The sequence below is a fragment of the Caretta caretta genome, chromosome 24 (genome assembly GCF_965140235.1).
Source record: "Caretta caretta isolate rCarCar2 chromosome 24, rCarCar1.hap1, whole genome shotgun sequence".
Lineage (NCBI taxonomy): Eukaryota > Metazoa > Chordata > Testudines > Cheloniidae > Caretta > Caretta caretta.
In genome coordinates, this window is record NC_134229.1 from 440,590 (window position 1) to 467,074 (window position 26,485).

The following is a 26,485-nucleotide window of genomic DNA, read 5'->3' on the forward strand; positions in this document are numbered from 1 at the left end:
GAAAGATTCTAAAGATTAAATACTAATCCCAAAATAAAGCGGGGGGTGGTGGTGTCCCAGCTGCTGCCGCTGTGTCTGTGGGGGAGTGTTTGCTGCCCGTTGGGGAGTGGGTGATGTGTGGGGGTACGATGCAGCCAAACCCTCCTCTCGGCTCCTAGGATGGAAGTGGGGGGCCAAGTGCAAACTGCTGACTCAGTACGCTATCCTTGTTTTAAAAATCCACCACAGACTTACCCCAGTCAAGCCGCCCCTTCCCCCAGCTCCCTCTGTTCAGCTAACATTGGCTGCCTCCTCTCTGTGTGGTGAGAGCCTTCTCCTCTGCAGTGCCTCCTGTCCAAAACAACTGTGCTGGCCTATCAAGGCCCCACTGAAATCTCAGGGAGAGCCCAGCTTCTGTCCCCATCTCTCTCGGTCTCTCTTTTTGGCCTTGCCTGCCCCTCTGCCGCACAGCTTCCTGGCTCCAATGAGGGCTCGGGGGATACAATTTTTCCGCCACCCCCATCTACAATCCTCTCCCAGTAGCTAGATTTTGCTTTGCCATTGGTCTTGGGAAGCAGCATTGTCCGGTTTCATTGCAGTCCCTGGACGAGCCCAGGCACCATTACAATTTCATCAGGGTTGAAGGGCTTTGAGAATTACCCTGAACTGCCCCAGAGAGCAAGGCAGACTCTGAACTGCCAGCACCAAGGTTCCTGCACAGGTATTGCCTGAGCAAAGGGCACAAGGGGGCTGCCTTCCCTCTGGCCTGTTGTCACTAATAGGCACCATGACCAAAGAAGTCACGGGCGGGAGGACATCTAGAGCTGTGACTGCTGAAGAGCAGGGGCTAGGGGCTTTTCTAACCCCAGCCGCAGGTGATGGGTGGGTAGCATTTCACTGGGCCGCAGCTGCTTTATTGACAGAGGTGCAGTTAGATGCCAGCTTGGAGTCACTCTTTATTATTTAAATCTGTTATGTACAACGACTGAAAATTGAAAAACGCTTTTAAAGTCTCTGCAATATGAAAACTACAAGCTCTGTACATCGACTGCTGTGAGTGCAAGAGTGAAGGATCATGGTCTTTGGTGACTAGACTTGCACACACGTGCACGCACACGCACACACACACACACACACACGCAGGGTGCTTCTACTGTGGCCTCTCCCCCAGCCTGATTCCCCCTGTTGCTAATATGGGCGGGAGTGACAGCCTCTCTCTAGGGCAGAAGCTATGTCCTGCTGCATCTAGCCCTCCCCCACCTCCTTGGGGTGACACAAACAGACACAGCTGCCGTGTTTGTAACCTTGCTTAGAACAAGGCCGGGCAGCACAGTGGTACTGTGCTGGGGGTTACCCAGAGCACCGTGAACACTGGCACGCTCAGTAGCAGGGCTGCCCGGGGTTAGCAATGACGGGAAACCTGCAGGGGAAGAGCCGCAGGGTGACACAGCCGCACAGAGCACGGTTTCCTCTCTGGAAAGACCAGAAAGGGTCAAGGCGCTGTGGAAGGAGGGCCACAGCTCTGCAGCTGCCACCTGGGCCAGCCCACACCTCAGCACTCTTCCTTTCAATGGAATCCTACCACAATTGCTACAAATGTCTCTACATTACGTAGTGTAAACAAGAAGATCCTGGAATGTTTGAATCTAAGCGACCTGACTGCAGGCCCCTTCTAGAGGAGCTGCTGGGACAGACACACGGGGCCAAGTGGCGGGGGGAGGCAGGGACAGAGGAAAAGGACACTCAAGTCCATGAGAAGAAGGCAGTGCTGAATACTCCCTCCAATACAGGCATCCAAGTGATTCCCACTGGACTGAACTCCGCCAAGGGCTGAGCTCCCCCTCCTCGTCCTGCAGTGAAGACTCTGGTCCCAACATCCCAAAATACGAATGGAGAGAAGAACTGAACAACTTACCTTTAAGAAATATTCTATGAAAAGAAACCCTAGCCCAACACCGTGCCTAGCCATGGCTGGGTCTATCGCCTCTAGCACAGGTACCTACAGGGCTGAGCTTCATATTGCTGACACTGTCAGTGCTCCCAGAGCAGGGACGACAAGGAACAATTTTCCTGACTCTGGTAGTGGAAAGAAGAAGCTATACAGCACAGCAGAGTTTGGGGGGGGGGCACTACTCTAACCCGAATCAGTAACACGTTTGGACCCGAAAGCAACACCATCAGCAGAATTCAGCTGCTTAGCAGAGCCACGACTCGCACACACATTGCTAACTACTGGTTCCTGGAGAGGGGCAGCTCGGGCTGAGCCGGGAGACTCCCCGGAAATCCCAACCCTTCTGTACAGGGACGCAGAATCCTCCCCATGGGGAGGCTACAAGTGAAGGAAGCAACATTGCTTTGAGCTGAGATTCAGACAGTGACAGGGGCGTGACTGACCGGCATGGGGAGGGGGAGGGGGAGTGTGAGCATCTCCTTTGCAATCTCCCTGGAGTCACTTTAATGCTGATGAAGAACATCTTGGACTGACTTCCAGAAACTGGGGGTGGGTCTTTAGCAAGACTTGACCATAGACAGGGGGTGAGGACCAACCCTTCCCCTTACACTGAACTCCCTGGGACAGTGCTGCTCACTCAGACTAACCCCAGGCAATGGGGCACCAGCCTGCAAGGTAAGAGGAGAGAAACCCCCTGGCCCAGCTCTCCAAGACCCTCCAGGGGTGCAGGAGCTAGCAGTCAAGAGCAGAGGTAGCAAAACTCTTTCCAAGTCCCTTCCCACAAGAGGGGAGCAGAAAACAGTCTGTTCTGCTAAGAATACACCCAGTGAGAAATGCACATCTCGGTGTGATGCTGAGAGCCCTGAACTACAGCCCCTGCCCTTAGCCTGTGCTCCCTGCCTCAGTACAGTGAGGGGACAAGACCCAGCCAAGGAGGCCCTTTAGTCAGATCCCTGGGTCTGGCTGCCCCAGGGCTCCCAGAACATCCATCAGAGCCTGTCTCATGGGAACACACATCACCTTTGGCAACCCAGCATAGGCCCTGGGGGATCTGGGGACATTTCTATGCAGCTTTTGCATTTCCAGGCCTGGCTCCTTACACTGAGGGGAGTTGATTAATCTTCTCCTGACAACCCACGGATACCGTGAACAAGCCCCTCAGGGCAGCCAGCACTGGGCCTATGTCCTCAGAGTTAGCCTCCTCGACCCCAGGGCAGGCCAGGAGCTGTGAGGTCAAGGGAACCCACCAGCTCAAATCCAGCCCAGACCGTTACAGCCAGGACAGCCCTAGCCCACGGCCCCTTTCTACAGGGACCATCTGACTATAAAGACCAGGTGATCGGAGGGGTGGGGGATGAGACATGCCTGCTCCCCGTGCCTCCCTTCCCCAGGGAACTGGGTTCTCTAGGGCTAGACGAATTCGCATGAGCTCCAGCTTCACACATTTAAAGTTACTCTATGGGAGAGATGGGGCAGCTGAGATGTGTTCACAACCAGCAGTGACTTGCCAGGCCTCTGGGGACAAAGGCCACATGTATGAGGATCTGTGTGGCCTCTCAGACTAGACCAGCTGGGGATAAGAGGGAGAGAGGGGAGACACCTGGAGTCCTGGGGACTCGGAGCTGCCTGGGACCACAGGATGCTGGATGGATTCATCTTGGCTTCCTGGGTTGGCCATGGTAGGCAGTGCCATGGGGCCCCAGGTGTCCTACTGTGGGTACAGAGGCTTGGAAGCTGGAGTGAGGGGGATTCCAGGCTCTCAGGAACCCCCCATCTCCTCCCGCTCTGACCCCCCAGTGCAAAGGCCTCTCCATGGGGTCCATCTCCCCCACTCTGTCCCCGGCTGTGGGTGAGGGGAAAGGCCTTATCCTGGGGCTCTGGCCCTATCCCCCTCACCCTGCCTCCCCTACAGGGCAAAGGCTTCAAGCGGGCCATTGTGGGGACGCATCTGGGGGCTGGGAGAATTTCCTAACAGAGAAACATGAGTGGGAGGAGCCCCCGAGTGCCTTCCTGACGCTGCTCACTGCGGTGGGGCCTATGCCCTTCAGGGCAGGGGCTGGGCCCCTTGGGAGGGGGTGGAATGAGGGGATGGGGCAGGGCCCCATAGCAAGGTTTGTGTCCCCGGGAGAGACAAAGTGAAGACAGCACTGATGGACTCAGCCCAGCCCATGGCCCCCCTGCCCCCTTGCTGTGGGGTGCAGAAGAGGCTTCCTGTCGTCAGTGGAGTCAGGAGTATCCCAGAGTGACCCCAAGGCAGAGCCTGCCCTGCAGCCAGGCACATGACTCAAGCAGAGTCCGTGTCTGTGGTAGGTGGTCACCCCTGGCCATCTCCTCTCCTTGCCCACTCAGCCTCAGCCCTGGGTGGGGGCTTTGGGGGAGGCTGTCCCCCTTTCTCCCTGCCCCAGCCCCATGTCAGACACAGCCCCAGGAGCACAGCTCTCCAGAGAGTCCACTCCTCTCCCTCCCCCACGCTTGGCTACAGCGCTGGGCTCTCACATGTTGGACGGGAGTTTGGGCTTCCCACTTTCCACCTCAGGGCTGAACGCCACGGAGCCCTTGCGGGAGGGGCCTGCCGCATGCCTGGGTGTGGAGACGGGAGACTGCGGCGTGGACGCTCCACTCACGGGCCGGCTGGATTGGACTAAAGATCCGGAAGGCATCTGCTGCGGGTGTGCTGGCTGACCTGGAACCCCAGGGGGTGGCTTGGTGAGGAGTCCAGCTACCGAGGGAGATGACCTGTGAGCCAGGTTCCCTGCTGACTTCCTGCCCTGATGGGAGGAGCTCCCGTCTGCTTGCTGGGTGACTTTATTGGGGAGGGATGGCTGAGACGCTGACAGGAGCCGGATGTCCTGTGTGAGCCTCCCAATAGGTAGGCCCTGGATGCTCCTGTGCTTCACCAGCTGCTGCGGCTGCATCAGCAGCGAGATGTGGGAGCCGGTGGCTCGGGACAGGCTGTAGTGGAGAGTTCTCCCTGCTGGGAGCACCTGCTCAGAGCTGGGGGACGGACCCCCTGCTGGCTGCTGGAGAAGTGACGTGGAAACTGAGGTGCCTCGGGACTTGGAGAGCTGGGGTTGGGAGCCCGTAAGGGGCTGCTTTGCTATTGCCAGGGGCTCCCCCTTCTGCACCAGCCTTGGCTGTGGCAGTCCCACGTGTCCGGCCTTCGGCCCCCCGCTTTCCAGAGGCGACTGGGACTGGACCATAGGGGATGAAGGGGAGTTGGCTGCAGGCGTCTGCAGGTGGGGCTGTATACTGGATGGGGAGCTCACTGAGGAGGGCCGGGAGCCCCCCAGGCTGGGCTGGGACCTGCGCGCTTGCCTGGTGAGCAGGGTGGCCTCAGGCGAGAGCGGGCTGGAGATGGAGGAGGGTGGCAGGAAGATGTGGGCCTGCAGGCTCTGCTGGTGAGTCAAGGCAATGGCCACGTTGGTGGTGGCAGCTGCCGTTTGCAGTGGCGCATGCACCAGGGGCTCCCAGATCACCGGCTTGCCACTCAACTCCCGGCCCACCGCCATCTGCTGCAGGTCCTGGATGTTGTGGGCCATATCCCGGTCATGCTTGACGATCTGCTGGATCATCTCATTGTTCATGGCCCCTGAGCTGTGCTCTGCTCGCTTGCGCAGGAGGATGGAGTTCTTCTTACCTGAGGCGCAGAGAGAAGACACAGGGTCACCAACACTTGCCTGAGCTGTGCCCCAGGGCCAGGGGCACCATGGGAGAAACAGGCAGCTAGGAGCATCCCCACCATCTTACAGATGGGGAGGGTGAGGAGCGGGGGGATAGAACCCAGGAGTCCTGGCTCCCTGCTCCTACCAGAGGGTTATGCTGACACTAGCGATTTTCTTGGCTGAGTGTCTCTCTAAGGCTATGTGAGAAGGGCGTAGACCTGGTGCCCTTGGGTCCCATTTGCCCCCAGGGCCAGCAGCTAGTCAGGTCGGCCCTCACCAGTAAGGACTGCAAGGGGGAGGCAGTGAGAGGTGGCTGAGCTTGGGGTGTGGGAGGTAACATATAGACCCTCCTTGTGAACAAAAGCAATGCCATATAGCAGGTCCCCTTACCTCCTACTGGGGAGAGAGAGGAAATCCCAGAGCAGGGCTGCCCAGCCCAGCCCCAGAGGAGGCAGGGAAAGAAATGTCCCTGACATTAGGGGCCCAAGGACAGGGGAAGGCAGTCGGGGAGTTGGGGGTACGTGCCAGGGCAGCAGCTGCTTGGGAGCAAGGAGATTCGTGGGGGTGGCTGGCATGCACTGGGGTGGGCGGTCCCTCACCGATGCGGTCCAGGCGGTCCATGGCCACGGTCTCAAAGGCCCTACGCATCATGGGGTGCTCCTCCAGCACCTCGTTGAAGTTATCCACCGAGAGTGAGTATAGGCGGCAATAGGTGTCGGCACGCACGCTGGCTGTCCGCCTCCCCCGCGTCAGCAAGCAGATCTCTGTGGGACACAGAGCTCGGCATCATGCCTACGGTCACCTCCCTGCTGGCATTGATCCCTAAAGCTGCCGCAGGCCGCGTCTTTACTCCCTGCTCTGGCAGCCAGAGAAGGGGAGATGGTTACTGTGACGAAGTGGGCCTGTTCTTAATGTTTCCTCTGAATAGTGTGGGGGTGCCTCAGTTTCCCCTATGCAGTTCTTAAGTATCTAGGTGGTGGGGTAAGGGTGTATGATCATTGCAGAGCCCTAGAGGGCAGGTGTGTGCAGGGATCTGGACACAGAGAATGGCCGACACCCTGTTTCCTGGCAACTGATGGCCTGGGCCCTTCCCCCCCTGCAAGGTGAGAGCTGAAGGGTTGGAGAACAAAGGAATCAGGTGACCACCTGGCCCGGGAAAGGAACAAAGCCCAGAGGAGGAGGGGCTGGAGGGGTTTTCAGTTTGGGGCTGGCTGGGACATGGAGTGAAGTGCAGACGTGGTTGTCTGGCTCACTGCCCCCCAGAATGGACCCAGCTGAGGGGTCCCGTTCTCTGCACCTGCAAGCTCTGTTTTAGACCATGTTCCTGTCGTCTAATAAACCTTCTGTTTTACTGGCTGGCTGAGAGTCACGTCCGACTGCGAAGTTGGGGTGCAGGACCCTCTGGCTTCCCCAGGAGCCCCGCCTGAGCGGACTCGCTGGGGGAAGCGCACGGAGGGGCAGAGGATGCTGAATGCTCTGAGGTCAGACCCAGGAAGGTGGAAGCTGTGTGAGCTGTGTGTCCTGAAGACAGGCTGCTCACAGAAAGGCGACTACCCCAGAGTCCTGACTGACTTCATGGGGAGCAGTTCCAGAGCATCGCCCAGGGACTCCGTGACAACTGGTGGCAGCGGTGGGATGTACTGCACCCCGTGGATGGCGCTTCCTGCAGTAAGTGACTGGGGAGCAGTAACACGAAGGGGGATTGCCGAGGACTAGGCCTGCTGAAGGCTCAGAGAGGAGCGGTTTCGGGGGGCGGTTAACCCCTGGGAGTGTGTGACCAGCGAGAAGGACTGTGCAGTAGCAGGGTTCCCCTGGGGATTGCAGCAAGCAGTCCAAGGGGCGGAGGAGTCTGCAGCTCGACCCTGGCAAAGAGGTGGTGACCTCGAGAAGGGCTGGCACACTAGGGGTTCTCCCTGGAAACCGTGGGGAGCTGAGAACACACGGGCCTGTGAGTCCACAACAACTTGGGAGGAGCGGAGTGATGGCCTGTCACCGTCTCCTTAAGAAGGACATTGTAATCCTGTGCAGAAAGAGAGGGTTGAGCGTTGGAAAGTTCACCAAAGCAGAGTTAATCGTGCAGCTGGAGGAGGATGACCGCTCTAAGGAACAGATTCCTGACCCCAACTGGGGCTATAGCAGGATCTGGGAGCAGCTGGAGCGGGAGCCAGGCATCGCCAAGACTCCTGTCCCCGACCAGACGGGGGTCTTCACGATCGGGTTCCCCATCGGGGGATCGAGACGGACGGGATTGGAGCGGAGTCTGAGAGAGCAAGAGGACCGTGGGAGACAGCGAGAGCCCGAGAAAGAGCTGCAGAAGCAGCAGCAGGATGAACTGGCGGTGGTGGGGCGGAGAGGCCGAGGGGACCTCCCCGGGGTGAGTGGGGATAGATCCTGGGGGGCCAGTTCCGCAGGGAACCTCGAGACTAAATTGCTGCCCCTAGTTAAGGGGGGGGGTGTGGATGCCCACCTCACTGCCTTTGAGCAGGCTGGAGATCTGAACCAGGGGGACCCTGCGGAAAACCCCGGTGTCTAGCTCCCTTGCTGGGTCCCAAGGCCACAGACTCCATCAGCCAGATGGGTGGGGAGGTGGACAGGCTCCCACTCCTGACCCCAACCTATATGTCTGTGTGGAGTTCCCTGGGGTCAGGCCCCTCGGACCCCCAGTGGGAGCGGAAGGGGATGGTCAATGGGGAGACATTCCTGGGGTGGCGAGATCCTGGGACAGAGAGAACTGGTGTCAGACCCTGGGTGGTGCAGCCTCAGAGGCTGAGGGCCTGTGTGAGCTGGGTGAGGGTCCCAGGGACGAAGCCCCTCGCCCTGCCTATGGCCCAGATCCCTGTGCAGACCCAGGAGGGGTGGGGCTGGCTGGCCGTTGGGGTGCCCCAGGACACCAGCTGCGAGACCCTGTTGTGGGGTGACTGTGTCTCTTTGGGACAGGATCCAGGCCCTGCTCCTGTAACTGCCGAGGGTTTGAATTTGAATCCAGGGAACCAATCGGTGGAGAGGGAAATGGTCAGTGAAAATGCAGATGACCTGGCTGGCAGCAGGGAGGAGCCGCTAGGCTCAGGCTACCTGCCTGCCTGTAACCAGACCCCTGGGACTCGGTGGGACAGAGAGATGCTCCCTGCCCCCTTGCACACCAGACTGGGGACTCTCGCTGGCTCTGATGCAGTGAGGAAAGCAGTGGCCTGCCCCCACTGGGACAGCAAGGGCAGTGCTGAGCACAGTGGGAGCTGAGACCCCAGCTGAGTGGGGGGAGACACAGGCAGGGCAGGGGATCTGTGGGGAGTGGCAAGGTGCTTGGTAAGGGAAGTTTGGATGAGCCTAGGCAGCCTTGTGAGCTGATGGCTGTGTCCAGTCAGCAGGGTGGGAAGGCGAGGAGAGTGGAAGATGAGAGTCCCTGGACCTTACCTGTTAGCTGGGTGGAGAATTGGGACAGTGAAGGAAATGGGTCTCTGTCTGTCAGGGGTATTGACTTGCCTATGGAGGGAGCTACCCTGATCTCCAAGCAGTTGTCTGTGACCAGCCTTGTGTGCTGGGACAAAGGGAATGAGATCCCAACCTGTGTGTCTGGTAAAGGAGAAAGTGTGTCCGGCTCTTCTTGGTCTGTGGAGCAGACAGAAGGGGCCTTTCAGCCTGTGATGGTTGAGGGTCATGCAGTTGTCTCAGAGCTGGTTCTGGATTCAGCTAAAGCCCAGGAAGGGAAGGGTCCTAAGTTTCTGTCTGCTCGGGAGAATGGCCCTGTAACTAGGTCGCATCCAGTTAGGGTCTATGTAAAATCCCCGAGACCAGACAATTCTGGTGCTTGTATTTTGCCTGTTGCTAGTGTGTTGTTGGAAAGGGTGTAGCAACTCTGTCTAATCAGGGTGAGATCCTAGCCAGGGCACAAGGAGAGCAGGAAGGTGATGTGATTGTGGAACCTACTGAGGGTGTGGAAACCTGTAGCAAGAAGGAAAAGATTCCTGAACTTGTGTGTGGCAAAGGGAAGGAGAATGCTTCTAACCTTTTATCTAGGAAGTCTGTAAGTTTGCATGAAAGGGAATTGTGTAGGAATCCGCCTGATGGGCCAGAGGTGATTCTGGATGTAAGGGAGACCCAGAAAGAGTCTGTAGTTGCTCAGGAAAGTGTTCCCCTAGAGCAAGCCCTAGGTAAAGAGGGTAAGAGCAGAATTTCTGGGAGGGGGTGAATTGTTGCATAGAAAAGCCCTCGGGAAAGGAATCCTCATGGAGTCTTTGCAAGCAGTTTACTGCCACTGAAGGGTGTGAAAGTGATTTAATCAAGAAAGTTTCAGTTCCTAACAGCCAGAAATTTTCTGTTGTGAATGGATCCACTGACTTTCCTGTTGAAAGATCCAGTGTGGAGAGCTTTGAGAAGGTCTCAGATGGAGTGAAAGCTATTAAGAAAGGTATACCGTCCTATAACCAAGTGGCTGTGTTTGGCCAGCTTGTTGGGGAGACAAGGTTGTTGGGAAAGGGATGTCTCCATGCTAGTTCTGTAAGTGAACAGTATGTGGCCCAGGTCAAGATGGGGGCCCTTAACCAAGAGAGCCCGAATTGCAGCCCTCCAGACTGGAGCTCTGGGAGAAAACCCAATCCCAGTTTGACCCCCTGGGGTTTTGGGGTGGCCAAAGGGCATGGGCTGCAGAAACCTTCCCACATGCAGCCTGCTAGTGCTATCGACCACCCCCGACCTAAGGGAGGGCGTGAAACTGGAAGGGCCTGGTGTAACTCCTACCAAGGAACGGGAGAGATGCTGGGGCATCCATGGGAACATTGGTGGCTTCAAACTTCCCCAGGTCACCGGGTAAAGTGACCCCGCTCAGTTCGATCTCGGAGGGGGGAGAGATGTGACGAAGTGGGCCTGTTCTTAATGTTTCCTCTGAATAGTGTGGGGGTGCCTCAGTTTCCCCTATGCAGTTCTTAAGTATCTAGGTGGTGGGGTAAGGGTGTATGATCATTGCAGAGCCCTAGAGGGCAGGTGTGTGCAGGGATCTGGACACAGAGAATGGCCGACACCCTGTTTCCTGGCAACTGATGGCCTGGGCCCTTCCCCCCCTGCAAGGTGAGAGCTGAAGGGTTGGAGAACAAAGGAATCAGGTGACCACCTGGCCCGGGAAAGGAACAAAGCCCAGAGGAGGAGGGGCTGGAGGGGTTTTCAGTTTGGGGCTGGCTGGGACATGGAGTGAAGTGCAGACGTGGTTGTCTGGCTCACTGCCCCCCAGAATGGACCCAGCTGAGGGGTCCCGTTCTCTGCACCTGCAAGCTCTGTTTTAGACCATGTTCCTGTCGTCTAATAAACCTTCTGTTTTACTGGCTGGCTGAGAGTCACGTCCGACTGCGAAGTTGGGGTGCAGGACCCTCTGGCTTCCCCAGGAGCCCCGCCTGAGCGGACTCGCTGGGGGAAGCGCACGGAGGGGCAGAGGATGCTGAATGCTCTGAGGTCAGACCCAGGAAGGTGGAAGCTGTGTGAGCTGTGTGTCCTGAAGACAGGCTGCTCACAGAAAGGCGACTACCCCAGAGTCCTGACTGACTTCATGGGGAGCAGTTCCAGAGCATCGCCCAGGGACTCCGTGACAGTTACCTTGTCTAGTGCCTCTTATGTTACAGGAGCTTGTGAGCTGAATGAAACTGAAGCACGAAGAGCGGAAAGGACCAATCCCAGGCAACGCAACAGCCACTTACAGAGTTGGAAACAGAACCCAGGAGTTCTGTGCGGCATGGCCACAGCTTGCTCTAACCACTAGACAGCACTCCCCTTCCCCCGCAGAGCTGGGGAGAGAGCCCAGGAGTCCTGGCTCCTCCCCCATTCTTACCCCCACTGCCTTCCCAGAGCTGGGGAGAGAACCCAGGAGTCCTGGCTCCCAGCCACTCCTCCCCCATTCTTACCCCCACTGCCTTCCCAGAGCTGGAGAGAGAACCTGGGGACTCCGTGACACCCCTCCTTTATACTTGATTGTGATCTTGCATATAAAGCAGGCTGAGAGAGGTATCAGGGAAAAGGTTCTGATGTAGTGAAAGTCATTTTTCTATCTATAGATGTGTATCATTAATGCATATTAAGTTGTGAGAATTGTGTTGTAGGGTGTAAAACATGCTGTAAATTGGGGAATCAGCCAGATATTAGCCCCCCAGAGACAACAGCAAGGAAAGTGACCAACTCCCGGGTGGGTGTCAAACAACCAGCACCAGCCATTGTCCAGCCAGGGAGCTACAATTCAATAACTCACCTGCATAAGGCCACACCAGGGGAATTGCTCAACCTTGCCTGGGGCCTCAGCAATGCCCATGAGACATGCCTGGCCTTGTATTCTCCAAGCACATGGGACTGAGGGTATAAAACAGGACACAGGGGCCCATGCTTCACCTTTTCTCCTCCCCCACCTATGCTGCAAGCAACAAGAAGACTTAAGACTCCAACAGAGGAGACTGGCCCAGATTTCAAGGGTGAAATCTGAGTACTATGAACTGCAATATCCAGTGGGCTGAGAAAAACTGCTTTATCTAGATGTTGCCCAGTCTAATAGGGTTGAGAGTTTAGACTGCTTATATTTTCTTTTCTTTTGGTAACTAACTCTGAAATTTTGCCTGTCACTTAATACCACTGAAAATCTATCTTTTGTAGTCCATAGATTTGTTTAACTGTTTATCTTTACCAATGAGTTTGCCTGAAGTGTGTGCTCAGGTTTGCAAAGGTTGGTGTGTGTTCACTTTCCATTGATGAAGTGGTGAACCAATTAATAAATCTGCATTGCTCGTCTTGAGCAGTGCAAGACGGTATATTCCTGAGGTACAGTGCTGGCAGCTGGGGGGAACGGGCTGGTGCCTTTCCTTGTCTGATTCGCGAGTGGCTCTGGGAGAATTCATGCAATCTAGCTGGCTGTGGGGCTCCACGTGCGACTGTGCTGAGTGATCACAGCACCTGGAGGGGTTCGCTGCTGGTCACTAGCAAGGCACTGTGAGAGACAGCCCAGGCTGGAGAGAGTTAAGGGGGCACAGAGGTCCCACGGTCCCAGGCTGCACCCTGTGGATCCCGTCACATCTTCATCCCAGCCCCCTGAGCCACAGATGCCCCCTCCCATCTGGGGAGTTGCATGGCTGTTTCCTTCCTCTCCCAGCCCAGCCTCACCCCCGAAGTAGGAGCCGTCGGACAGCTTGGTCTCCTTGTTGCCCTTGGTGAGGATGCTGACCACGCCATGCTGGATGAAGTACATCTTCTTGCCCACGGTGCCCTCACGGATGATGAAGTCCCCAGGCTGGAAAACCTCGAAGCGCAGCTTGGTCAGCATAGCTGTCACAAAGTTGGGGTCGGCGTTGGCGAACAGCGGCATATTGGCCACCAGGTTCCGGCAGTTAAAGTTGATGATTTCCTGGGAGGAGGGCAGCAGAGGGTCACTTGGAAGCAATATACCCCTTTGAGAGCAGCAACCCGCCAGCGATCACCACCCAGAGGGGGCAACGGGGCTGCCCCTGGCTCCAGGACTCCCTACCTCTTTGAGAGGCTCACTCAGCTCCCCCAGGATGTTCTCCTCATCGAACATCTTGCCCTGGTAGCGGTGCTCATAGTACTCGTGGATCCGCTGGCGTGTGTCCCCGGGCAGCTTGTGGAATGACATGTACTGCTCCACTTGCTTGTACTGGAGGGAGAGACAGAAACAGTCATGCCAGGGCTGGAAACACCCAGATGGGAAGGGCAGGGGCTCCATAGGTGGGTGGGAGGGGGCCCATGCCTGAGGCCTGAGCCCCAGGGCAAGAGTGAAGAGTGCAGCGTGGTGCCAGGCAGCCTCCGAAGGCCTGGAACCAGGCAGCCCTGGGCCAGCTGTGCCGACACAGTAATAGAACCAGGGAAGAAGCTGGTAAGGAGCGGCATGGGTCAGGCAGTGTTTAGTGACACAAGTATCTGTTCATTCCCAGCTCATACCCAGGCCCGATCTCCCCTGCACCCACAGCACCAGCCCATCTCCTCCCCTGCTTGCCTCAAGGCCTGCCCCTTACCACCCTGCCTAAGCTTTGGGGCCTGCTTCACTCCCCCCAGTGCACTCACCTTCTCCTGGTACTGCCGGCGGGAGGAGTCCAGCGACTGGATCAGGGCAGTGGCGTGGCCAATGAACATGGCGTAGCAGGTGGCACCCACAATCATGCTGAGCATGGTGAGCCAGACGTCGGTCATCCCCTCCGGAGCCTGCTGGCCGTACCCAATGCAGAGCATGTGGCTCATGGCCTTAAACAAGGCATGGGAGTACTGCTTCCCCCAGGAGTCATTCTGCAGACAGGAGGGCACCTGAGCAGGCTGCAGCCGGGCTAACTCCTGCCACTGTAGCCAGGCATTTCTTTGACTTTGCAGCCTCTTTGTATCTCCCACCCCAGGGTGGGGGAAATGTGAACTCCCAACCAGCAGGGGAACAGGTCTGTGGCCTCACACCCCGGGGCAGGGCCCCGTTCCCCAGGGTGCGGCAGCTTCTGGGCTGATCTAAGGACCAGAGGTTTGCCCCCAGCCCAGCGCCCAGGGAGGCAGCAGGAGCCCCCACTGCCTGCTGTCTCTTGGCAGCTGGTGGGAGGGATTTCCCTTGTTTGTCGGATTTAATTAGTGGCAGAGATGTGCTGCAGCAGGGACAATCCCAGACTGAGAGATTCCCCTGTCTGACTGATGCCAGTGGGGCTGCAATCAGACTCCGGGATCGCCATCAGCCCCCCGCTGGACAGCACATGTGTGCATGGGTAATTAGCACAGGTTAAGAGTGTGCACATGGGTGTGTGTAAGAGTCTGCGTGTAGCAACGTGTGTGCCAGGGGATGCTCCCAGCCTGGAACATGCATGATGGTCTGGTCCGTGAGGTCTCCCAGGCTGGAGCCATCAGCATAAGGTTTATTTATCACCTGCCTATCCCTTTATAAACACTAAGCCTCCCCGACCCCATGCACACGCCACGATCCCCGTTACACAGACTGCAGCCCGGCTCTGCAAACTGCCCCAGTCTCTCACTCAGGAGATCAACCCCCACAAAGGCAGTTTTCCTGTTAGCCCTGCAGGGCCAGCCTGGCCTGGGGACAGGGGCAGGGAGGTCAAATTCTGCCCTCACTGACCCCATGCAGCCCATGGCCGCTGAGCCAGGTGGGAGGGGATCTGCCTTCCAGCACATTCATTGTTAACAGTGAGTGACACAGTGCATGTGTCATGGCCACAGTGGAGACTGGGATTCTGCACAGAGCCCATGGCCCTGGCCAGGGATTCCCCCCTTGCCCCAACCAGCCTGCTCCTGGGCACCGCTCCTCCGGGAGCCCACAGGAATACAGCTCTGTGGCGACAGTCTGGGATGGGGGATGGTTTTAACCAATTGCCTTGTAAAGTAAAGGATTTGCTCCTTATGTCCCACGACAAGCACCAGGGCAGTGGATGGCACCGCTCTGCCGCAGGGGTCTCTTAAACCAGAATGGGATGACAGGTGCTGAGGAGAGCAGAGACCACAAGGAAGGGACAGGCTGGAGCCCGACGGCCCCACCCCAGTGGACAGCAAATTCAGGGAGACACGGAGAGCCTGGGGATCTCAGGCTTCAGAGCAGAAGAGCCGGGCGGGGTGCTCACCACCATGTGATTGATGGCGACCCAGCAGTCCGCAGGGAAATCCTGCAGCATGGGCACCAGGAACTGCAGGCAGCCGTCCCAGTGGCACAGCAGCAGCATCATGCCGATGAGGTTAAAGATCCGCACCACGGCGCTGGCCAGGTCGTAGGTCATGTGGAAAATCTGAGCAAGGGGATAAGCCAGGAGAAAGACTGTGAAAAGCCAGCTCTCTTCTCCAGGTACTCGCAGCGGGGGACAGGGAGCCCCCAAATGCCCCTTAACCCCCCCCAAAGCCCCTCCCAGCCACAGGTCCACAAAATGCCCCTCCCCTGGCCAGGGGTTCTGAAGCCCCCCTTGATCCCTCCAGGCAGGGACCCCCAAACGCTTTTCCCCTGGCGATCCCACCTCCTCCCACTGGTGAATGTAGCGGATGAGGCGGGACAGGCGCAGAAGGCGGAGCAGGCTGAGGATCTTGGTGAAGCGCACAATGCGCAGGGCCCGCGCCGTCTTGTAGACGTCGGAGTCCACCTGAGTCTCCAGGTCGACGATGAGGAAGATGTAATCCACGGGTATGGAGGAGATGAAATCGACCAGGAACCAGCTCTTCAGGTACTTCATCTTGATGGTGTGCGGGTCCAGGATGATCTCCGTGTTGTCCTCCACCACGATGCCCGTGCGGAAGTTCAACACCAGGTCAGCCAGGAAGAAGGTGTCCGAGAGCACGTTGAAGACAATCCAGGGCGGTGTGTTCTCATCCTTGAAAAAGGTGATGCCTACGGGCAGGATGATCAGGTTCCCCACCATCAGCAGCAGCATGATGAGGTCCCAGTAAAACCTGCGGGAGGAACGGAGAGCGGGCACGAAGCAGAGGACAGAGGAGCAGGGGAATGAGAAAGGAGATGGGGAATGGAGCCAGGGAAGGAGAAAGAGAGGGAAAGAATGAAAACTTCCTTCTAGTAGCTAAACCTGCATGACAAATTGGATCAGTTTAAACTGGAGAGGGTTCAGAGAAGAGCCATGAGAATGATGAACGGGCATGAAAACCTGCCTTACAGTGACAGAGCTCCATCTGTTTAGAGAGAAGTTTAAGGGGTGATTTGCTCACAGTCTGTAAGTACCTTCCTGGGGAACAAGATATTTGATCACAGGCTCTTCAGTCTAGCAGACAAAAGTCTAACACGAGCCAACAGCTGGAAGTTGAAACGAGACAGATTCAGTCTGGAAATAAAGTGCAAATGTTTAAGAGTGAGAGTAATTAACCATTGGGACAATTTACCCAGAGCTGTGGGGGATTCTCCATCACCAGAAATACTCAAATTAAAAAAATGGGCTGTAGATCCAACAGGAACCGATTTGGGGAAGTCCCATGTCCTACGTGACACAGGATGTCAGACTTGCTGATCAGCAAGGTCCCTTCTGGCCTTGGACTCTATAAACCCCCTGAAGATTGCGTGCACATGCCCCAAACAGATATAGAGACCGGATGTGCATGCATGGACACGGACACATACCCTCCTCCCTCTGCCCATGCCCCAAACAGATATAGAGACCGGATGTGCATGCATGGACACGGACACATACCCTCCTCCCTCTGCCCATGCCCCAAACAGATATAGAGACCGGATGTGCATGCATGGACACGGACACATACCCTCCTCCCTCTGCCCATGCCCCAAACAGATATAGAGACCGGATGTGCATGCATGGACACGGACACATACCCTCCTCCCTCTGCCCATGCCCCAAACAGATATAGAGACCGGATGCGCATGCATGGACACGGACACATATCCTCCTCCCACTGCCCATACCCCAAACAGATATAGAGACCGGATGTGCATGCATGGACACGGACACATACCCTCCTCCCTCTGCCCATGCCCCAAACAGATATAGAGACCGGATGCACACGTGCGTGCACACACACTTCTCCCCATTTGTCTCTCCACCTGGGAGGGCTGAGAGCAGCTTGTCATTCCAAGCTGCAGCTCGCCAGCCATCTGTGGGGGCGACACAACACGCCAGGCCAGACAGCTCTAATCCCAACCTTTGTGCCCCCAAACAACCAGAGCACAGAGGGGCTGAGTCTGCACCCAGCCCGAGATCCCAAGGGGAGAGGAATTAGCACAGTGGCAGGGAAGGAGAGAGAGAAGGCTCCAGATGGCTATGAAAGGAGCCGAGGAGCTGCTGAGGCAGCAAGGGATAGGGTGGCTGAGCCTGGTGGTACGAGCTGTGGAGGGGGAAGTTCTTGCCCCAACAGTGGGGAGATCCATGAAGGCACAAGACAGCCAAAGCTTGGTGAGAAGAGAACAGAGACCCAGCGTCTGAGGGGCTCTGTAACAGCACTGGTTACCTGCCAAGTGCATCTGATGGCCTTGGGTGGCTCTGTAGCACCCTGCCTCAGTTTCCCTTTCATTCAGTAACTCCACAAGGAGTATGTATCCTCCACCACCCCCACCACCCCATCGTGGGGGCTGGCCTCCCTCTCCACCTGGCGTCTTGCCCTGCTCTTCGTCTCCACAGGAGTTCCCAGGCCTTTTCCATCTGCTTACAGCAGCCTCCAGGCCCAAACCCTTCCCCCTGCTCATCACAGCCATTGCCCCAGCGTCCTCTCCCATCTCCTGCCTTCTCCTCTTCACAAGAGAGCAGATCTGTATAGAGCCCGGCTGTCTTTGGTGCAGCTATTAACGAGGAACAGGTGGGCCAGATCCCTTCCCTAGCCCTGGGCTAGGCTCTGAAAACAGCGAGGGTGATTCTGACCCAGAAGGGAGAGGGTGGAGTGGCGAAGGGGTAACCTCGCTGTGCCCATGCTGCTGACCAGAGCTTGGAGAGCCTGGCAGAAGAGAGTTGCAATAGTCCCCGTGAAAGGGGCTGAAGGCCGGGGGGAGGAGTCCAGGAAGGGGGAGGCAAGGCCCCAGGAAGTGTTGCTGAGATGGTGATGGCCAGTTCTGACGGTGAAGGAGGAAGAGGAGAGCTCAGGTTCAAAGATGATGCCTAGGCTATCGAGAGTGGGGGCCTTATGGAGAGCCCCTGTGGAAACCAACTCTTCCCCCTGGGGAGGGTGTCAGGCTGAGTCCTGGCAGCCCGGGGAGAGGAGATCCCTCCCGTGGATGAAGAGGCAGGGTACGGAGACCCTCCCTGGTGGTGCTTTACCCAACAGCAAGGAGTAAAGAGATTACACCTCCCAGCATCCCCGTGCAAACCTTCACTCCTGGCACCTCAGGCACCCACCAGGCAGGCGGATCAGGGTCATGGATGGGCAGATTGAGCCCAGAGGGGGGATGGGACTTGCACCCAGGGAAGCGGTGTCAGAGCTGGGGTTGCAGCTCAGGTGATGGATTCTGTCCCTTTCTGTCTGAGATCATGGGGTTGAAGCTCAAGGATTAAAATTCCCTCTTCCCTAGCACCCCGCGCGCCTATTGTGCCAGCCCTAACTTCCAGGAGGGAGCTCGAGGGTGTAGCCCGTGGGTGTAGCTGGGGGTAGGTTGGAGGGAGGGGGAGGATAAAAGAGTCCCCACTGGGTTCCGCTTCTGCGCTTCAGGGCAATTTGCTTTTGCTGAAGTGCCCAGGCACAAGTGGCCAAGCACAGGGGGTCCCAGGTTCTTTCCTCCCCGGGAATTCTGGCTCTGGCCCTCCAGAGTGCCCCTGAGCATTGATGGGGGGCAGGGGCTTATCCTTATTACTGCCCACAGGGGCTTACAGGGTTTAGAATAAGCTCTCTAGTTACACAAGTAGGATGGGAGGGGCAGGGCTCCGGGGCCAGGAAGGGGGGCCCTGCAGCACCCTCTGGGTCAGGGTGAGTGTGGGTTCCCAAAGCCTGCCTCATGGTCAGAGCCATGAAGAGGCTGGGGTACTGAGCACAGTGTGGCCATGCAGGCAGAGATGGGGGCTGAGGGCTACAGGAGATACACCTTCCTGCCGTCCCTCTGTTGGGCTGAGGGGTGTCTGCAGCCAGCGCCCTCCCCGTGCCAGAGGGCAACCCGCTGCCCAGGAGATGGGTGAGAGGAAGCGGCACAAGCCACAGGGCCAAAGAGCCGCACTAGTCGGGAGAGTGACACCCCTTGCTGCGTCCCACCCAGGCCTGGGCACGGTGCTCCTCGGGTGCCAGAGGGAGTGGTTAGCATTCTGGCAGTTGATGCTGCAGAGCGTGCTCTGCGCTGGGCAGAGGGGAGACCCTGTATCTCCTATAGCACCAATTTTGTGCCTGGGCATCTTGGGCTGTGCTCTGGATTTTGGAGATGGGAGGTTCCTGCAATTCTCAGCCTGGTTTTTCCCCTGCTGGACTCACCTCCCACCATGTGCTACAGCCCCACTAACTCACCTTGGAGAGGTGGCCCGGTGCCAGATGAATTTACTCTGCAAAGCCAAGCTGCTCTGGGGAAGAGACTAGAATCCAGGCCTCTGCAGGCACATGGATGCATCAGGCTTTGCAGGCTGTGACCTCCACAGGGGGCCGGCCTGGCTTAATGGGTTCCTGCCCTGACCTTCCCCAGGGCCTTGGCTTCAGCCCTTACAAAAAATATTTAAAACCAGGTATAAGAAGATGCTGCCTCTTCCAGTGAATCTCTCAGGTGGAGCTCTGAGCCACTGAGGGGAAAGGCCAGCATCAGCAGAGAAGAGACTTCTGGGTACAGCGCTGGGCCTCAGGAGACCCCAGCTCTGCCACTGATCTGCAGGGTGGCTTTGGTCAGGGCCTCTGTTTCTCTTCTCAGCCCGTGTGTCGGGTCCATTCAGATTGCAGGGGCTCTGGGGCAGGGACAGTCTCTCATGTTGTGTCTGGGCAGCACCTGGCACAATGGGGCCATGATCTTGGTTATGGTCTTTAGGTGCCACCACAGCACCAATCAACCAAGCAGGAGTGCCGCATTCGCAGTTCCAGAGCCAGGCTCGGAATATGGCTGGGATCCAGGCAAAGGCTCTGAGAGGATCTAAAGGGACCTTTGGTTCGAGCAAGTCTTTTATTGAGGAGGAACAAGCAGCAAGTGGTATGAGTACAGAAGGACAGGTTCTAAACACTCTGCCCCAGGCAGGCAGAGCCCTGCCCCTGAGTGTGGCCTTCGACCTCTGCTGCTAGTTTATTCATTTCAGTTCCTGGCTGCTGCCACCTGCATGCCTCCCCAAAGCCCTTTCTTCCCTGGAAAGCCAGGGAGTCCATGACAGAAACCGTCTTGCAGGTAGCCCCTGTCAATGTGGCTGGGACTCCAGCTCCCTCCAGCCACGTCCTGCCCCCATTGGGCTGGTCTCCAGCGGGACAAGCATCCCCCCACTATTGCTTTTATTCAGCTCTTGGGCCGTGTGCTGGTGGGGGGGTCCCCACTGCGAGATGGGGAATGCGCTGAGAACACTGCTGGTTCTGGAAGGTTCTGTCAACACCCTAGCCTCGGGGGAGGTGCAGAACAAGACTGGCCAGTAGCCAGGGGCTAACACAGTGAGAGAGCTTCACCCCTCCGCTGGCAGAGCCCTTCGCCAGTGCCCCTCGCACATCTCTCTTCTGCCTCTGTCCTGACATGCTCTGGCTCCCCCACCTGAATGCCCGAGAGTAGCTGGCTGTGTAATTTCATCCCACACAATGGCTGCCTCTCAGGCATGGAGGAGATTTCTCTGTGGGGCAACCGTGTCCTACGTCAACGCCACATTCAGAACGGGGGAAAGAAAAGAAACCCAAACTAGCTCCTCCCTGAGACAGACACCAGGAGGGAAGTGGAGAGAGAGATTAATCCCCCAGAGACACCGCCAGAAGACCCATCCACCCCACTCTTCTCTTTGACAGTGGCCAGATACTTCAAAGGAAGGGGGAAGAACCCCCATAATAGACTCTTTTAGAGGTTGGATTACACCCTAAAATTCTCTCTCTAAACACACTCAAGTGGGGCTGTGGATGTTCTCATTCTCCACAGAAATGTCTGACCTTTTTTAATCTTGCTAAACCTCAGTGAGCTCTTGTGTCAGTGAGCTCCATGGGTTAATCACATACTGCATGAAAAATATTTCCTTGGATCAATTTGGAGTTTGCTGCCTTTGAGTTTCATTGCCTGGTCCTTTGCTCTTGTGCTACACGGAGATAGGGAGGGGCCTGGCTGACATGCAGCATCACATCCATCGTGTTGTAAAACTCTTGCTTTGCTGCCACCATCTTATCCAGCCCCTCTCTAACCAAACACTCCTAACCTCGTCAGTCTCTCCCATACCGCAGCCTGCCCCAGCCTCTAACGCAGGGCAGGGCCCATCTCCCAACCGTCTGAGGGAACAATGCTTCCTGCTCAGGAGAACTCCAGCCAAGGGCCCAGTGTAAGTGTCACATGATGCTCATGGTGGAGGGAAGGGCTCTGCTCAAAAACCAAGGACCAGAACTTCAAAAAAGCCCTTGCCTGGCAGCAGAGACTTGGAAGACAAGGACACCAGCGACTGGGCCTGTGCGCCCCATGCAGGGGGGACCATCCTGAAACCAACGGGCTTGGATTCCACCTGCTGAACCTGGCTGGTAGACCAGCAATTGGCACAGACGATTGCTCTGGAGGGTTTGACCATGCCAAGGACTCCACCTGCACATGCCAGGGAAAAAACACACAACCCAGCGCTCTGCACAAGCACAACATAAGAACGGCCAGACTGGGTCAGACCAAGGGTCCATCTAGCCCAGTGTCCTATCTTCCGACAGTGGTCAGTGCCAGGTGCCCCAGAGGAAACGAACAGAACAGGGAATCACCAAGTGATCCATCCGCTGTCACTCATTCCCAGCTTCTGGCAAACAGAGGCTAGGAAGCCCATCCCTGCCCATCCTGGCTAACAGCCATTGAGGGACCGATCCTCCATGAACTGATCTAGTTCTTTTTTTGAACCCTGTTATAGTCTTGGCCTTCACAACATCCTCTGGCAAGCTACATAGAGAGGGAGCCAGGCTCAGACAGGCCCACAGAGTGCGACAAACATACTCTGACACCCCATCACAGGTACACACATCCCCCTTCCCCTCTCCACCACGCAGGACCCTCATGACAGGCCCTGAGTAATGGAGGAGTCCACAATCATTCACAGGAAGAAATCAAGGGCAGTTTTGCTCCTTCCTCCCAGCCCCATGTGGCTCTTTTCCTCCTCTCTCTGCTGTAACCTAGCCAGCTCACACTCCCGCTCTCCCTGTGACGAGCAGAACTGTACCCAGCCCTCATGACCAGTGTCCGTATGGACGTGAGGTGTCTCTGGCGCTGTAGCCAAGAATAGGTTAAAGGAACAAATTAAAGTCAGAGCCAGAGAGCTCCCCCGGTATCTAGGGTGCACAGTCAGGTGCCAACTCAGTTCACGGACAGTCCAGCCTCCTGCAGGGAGAAAGAGGCTTTGGAGAGCTAACAGTGGTGGGGCCCCAAATTTCCCTAACAGGAGAAACCAACAGTCAGAAGCTGAGGATTAGCGCTGGTCACTAATGCCTCTCTGGGGGCCACGCTGTACGCTGGGTTAACCCTTTCCAAGCCACGACTCTGGGGACTTTCCAGCTGCAGTCAAGAGCTTTCCTCTGATTAGTACTTTGCTAGGAGTGCCAGCCCTGAAGGACTCTGGCTATGGAGCGGTTAATGTCATCTGCCCCAGCTCATTGGCCCCTGACAAATGCCATACACAAGCTCACTGAGCTAACCTTGTCCTTCCTCTCCCAGTCCCCTCCTGCTGACTGCCCAAACCCACCTGGAGCCTCTTGTCTCAGATTTACCTTGTAAGCTCTTTAGGGCAAAGCCCGTCTTTTATTCTGTGTCAGGTAGCGCCCAGCACAATGAGGCCATGATCTCGATTGGTCTCAGCTGCTACCATAATGCAGATAATAAACAACATCAGCGTAATCCAACCTGGACAGCTACCTACCAGCCCCTCTGCATGTCACCCTGTCACCTTCACCAGGCAGAGCTGCAGGGAACATGACTTCACAGAAGCTGCAGCTTGTAAACGTGGGGCCTTCTCACTTACGCTGAGGCCCTTACAGGGGTGCAGATGTAACACATGGCTGCTGTATGGCCCTTCGCATTCTGCTGGAGCAGTGTAAAGGATCCTTAGCATCAATGAGAATCAGGGCCTCCGGGCATTGCCTGGCTCTGCAGGGGGACCCCTGGTTACACCTACATGTGAGCAGGCTACTTTCAGTTTTACAACGGGACTCAGGTGCTAGTCTTGTGCTGGGTCACAGTGACCGTGGCATAATTTTCCACTAGAAATTAACGTCTTGCATCTTCATCCCCCATAGAGAAAGTCCATCCTATGTGACTCAACAACGCTGTGACATCCAATTCCTTCCCACCACGTAGACATCCCAGTAACACCCTGGAGATCCCAGGGACATGGTGTGCCTGGACCTGCCATCACAAGGCCTACCTTCTTGCCACACACCCTGCGCTAAATGGTCACATTGCCCTTCCCAGCACATCTCCACCACCAGCCTGCACAGCCAGAGCCATTCCTGATGAGGGAGGGCTCTGCAGGCGCCCCTTCTGCTAGAGCTGGGACGAGAGTTAATCTCCTTGGATGTGGTGCGACTCCTCAGTACATTCACAAATTAAAAACAGCTCCTAGTCCACTGGCAAGAGAGAAGGGCTACTCAGAGGCAGACAGAAGGATCAGTCTTCCTCTGTTGGGGGTGCACAGGTGCCCGGTGAGTGAGGTCGGTTCGGCCCAGCTACCTAGAAGCTCTGCCCTGTCCATACACGAAGCACTGCCAGGCTCAGATGGATGCATGAGTGAGCTATGGGAGAGGTTGCTGGAACACTTGGGACTGCAGGAGTAGGAGGGTTTGAGTCACTCCCAAGGGCTGAGCGTGGGATACCCTATGTCCTGCAGCCAGAGGAATTAGCCTGGGATTCTATAGGGTTGGAAAATGCTAAAGCAGAACGATTGCTGGGCAGCAGAAGCACATCCCGGTCAGTCCCCTGGCCTCTCTGCATGTTACTTTTAGCCCCTGCCTTATTGGAGAGTAGAGCAAGAGGGGAGGACTAACCATGTGGTGGACAGAGCCCGTCCCTGGAAAGTCAGGGACAGGAATCCTTCCAAGGAGAAGGGGCAGGGGGTGAATTCTGGGCAGCAGGGGAGTTTCTGATTCTGGTGATCAGCTGGCCTCCCAGGGTCACACCGGGCCTGCCTGAAAGGGGTTCCCAAGAATAACAGAGGGACCACTCTAGGTGTGGCCTCCTTGGGGTAAAACCCAGTGGGCCCAGTGATGCTGGTGAGTCTGGGTGCAGGGAAGGCTCATGATAGTGAGGACTTGGAAATAGAAACTTCCTGCACAGCAAAGCGAATGGCATTGGATTTGTGTCCTGTCAGTTCTTAGTCCCCAACTCCCCTACAGCTCCCCTACAGCTGCTGCCCTGCTCCCACCTGGAGGTAGAGGGACCCTGGTGACAAGACTGAGCTTCCTGAGTGGTCTGGGGAGGAGGGACCCTGGTGCCTGGCTTGTAGGAATAGCACAAGCTGCTGAGGAAGGGCCCCTCCAGGTTTCCTGGGGAACAGAGCCTTCCCCCCCACCCCGCCCTAGCTCACTGCCCAGCCATCCCTGGGATGTCACCCCCTAGCCTCCTACCAGTGCTGTAGGGCTCAGGTGCCCCAGCCTGGTGAGAGGACCCTGGCATCCGGGTTAGCCCCACATCACCTCCCCCGCAAAATGGGACCGGGGCTGCAGGCCCCAGAGCACCAGCACAAACAGAAGACAGATGCTCATGGCGTGAGGGAGCAACCGCTGGAGGAGCAGAGGGTATGGGCCATGGGGGACAGGGAGGACAGACTGCAGCCCCCTCACTCCACTGAGACCTCAACCTATGAGCCACCGGGACCCACCCCGGGGGCTGAGCAGGGCCCACTCCAGCAGGGGAAGGCCAGGCTTAGCCTGCAGCCTCACAGTCAGCACCCAGGACAGCGCCAGCCCCAGGCTGGCAGAAGGGAGGACATGGTGGGGGAGCTGGGCAGACAGCCTTGCACGGGGATGGGCGGGGATGCATGCAACCTGACCGCCCTGAGTATCAGCTGGAGGACCGGGGCTTGGCTGGGGTCAGGAGGGGCAAGGGCCCCTCTCACCTGAAGTCGCTGAAGGGGTGGCTGGGTAGGGCCAGACTGGGCGGCTGGCTAGGGAGGATGGGGTCAGGGGTGGCCGGCTAGCAGGTGGTCCTTAGCAGGTGCCGGGGCCCCTCTCACCGGAAGTCGCTGTAGGGGTGGCTGGGTAGGGCAGACTGGGCGGCTGGCTAGGGAGGATGGGGTCAGGGGTGGCCGGCTAGCAGGTGGTCCTTAGCAGGTGCCGGGGCCCCTCTCACCGGAAGTCGCTGTAGGGGTGGATGATCCAGAACCCGGCCGATTTCACCCGCTGCTGCTCCAGCTCCACCGCCTTGTGGCTGCCAAACATGCGCAGCGAGAACTTGTTGACCGCGGGCTGCAGCATGGCCCCGAGCTGGCGCTGCACGAAGGTGCCGGCCAGCGCGGCGGGGTCCTCGGCGTCCGCCAGGATCTGCTCCGCCGCCTCCGCCTTGCCGGCCGCGGGCTGCGAGGCGGGCGCCCCCGCGGGGGTTACTGCGCGGGGCGGCTGGCCTGGCCCAGAGCCCGCGCTACCCTCGGGGCGCCCGGGGGCCTCCCCGTCCAGCACCAGGGGCTTGTCCCGCGGCTCGGCGCCCGGCGCCCTGCGCGCCCCGTCCCGGGGCTCCGTGCCCGGCGCTGCCTCCATCCTGCCGGGGAAGCGCCCTGCTCAGGTTCCCTTCAAACGCCCTTGCCCGGGCGCCCGGCCCGGCTCCCCTGGGCACATGCTGGCCGCAGCCAGAGCCGGCGGGTGGGAGGCGGCCGCAGCTCGGGGGCGCGGCGGGGGACGCTGCCGGGGGCGCGGGGATCCCCGAGGGGGGCGCTCCGCTCCGCTCCGCTCCCTGCCCCGCAGCCGGGCTCAGCCGCGGGCCGCGGGGGCCGCCGGCCGCTGCTCCCCCATGGCCGCCCCAGGGCAGGTGCCGGCGGGGCAGAGCGAGCCTGTTGCACACGCCCAGGCGGGGAGACGTCAGCTGGGCTCGGGGAGCCGCAGCTCCATCCTCCGGAGCGCGGGCAGGCAGCGGCGGCTCGGCCCAGCCAGCGGCGAGCCGGGGCTCGGCTAGGCCCGTGCTGCCCCCTGACGGGAGCCCGGAGACTGCAGCGGGGGGGAGGTGCCGAGTGGGGCCCCGCCCCTGCTGGGCAGCGTGGGGGCGGCGCCCAGCCCCCGCCGGGGAGCACTTTCCGTGAAGGGGACTCTCGGCTTCCTTCTGTGAGAAACAAACCTCTTTCCATCCCTTGTCCTTGAAACACCCCAGTGAAAGCACCTATTGCAATTCTGGGGAGGGGAAAGCTTGGCTGAGCCCTGCCCC

The 26,485-nt window shown here is 57.9% G+C and overlaps 1 protein-coding gene across 2 annotated transcripts; it reads right to left on the reverse strand.

Annotated features, from left to right (window-relative positions):
• Positions 1-922: 922 nt before the first annotated feature.
• HCN3 (hyperpolarization activated cyclic nucleotide gated potassium channel 3) lies at positions 923-26,247 on the reverse strand. 2 transcript variants are annotated; one of them, XM_075123058.1, is made up of 8 exons: positions 25,424-26,247; positions 15,555-15,984; positions 15,171-15,332; positions 13,633-13,851; positions 13,079-13,225; positions 12,718-12,958; positions 6,192-6,356; positions 923-5,567 (listed from the first exon to the last, which is right to left on the reverse strand). In XM_075123058.1, the coding sequence occupies exons 1-8, from the start codon at positions 25,825-25,827 to the stop codon at positions 4,423-4,425; spliced, it is 2,913 nt and encodes a 970-aa protein (XP_074979159.1). In that variant the 5' UTR covers positions 25,828-26,247; the 3' UTR covers positions 923-4,422. The 2 variants fall into 2 exon arrangements, with proteins under 2 accessions (XP_074979159.1, XP_048684257.2); XM_048828300.2 differs by lacking the exon at positions 25,424-26,247 and adding an exon at positions 25,308-25,417.
• Positions 26,248-26,485: the final 238 nt, after the last annotated feature.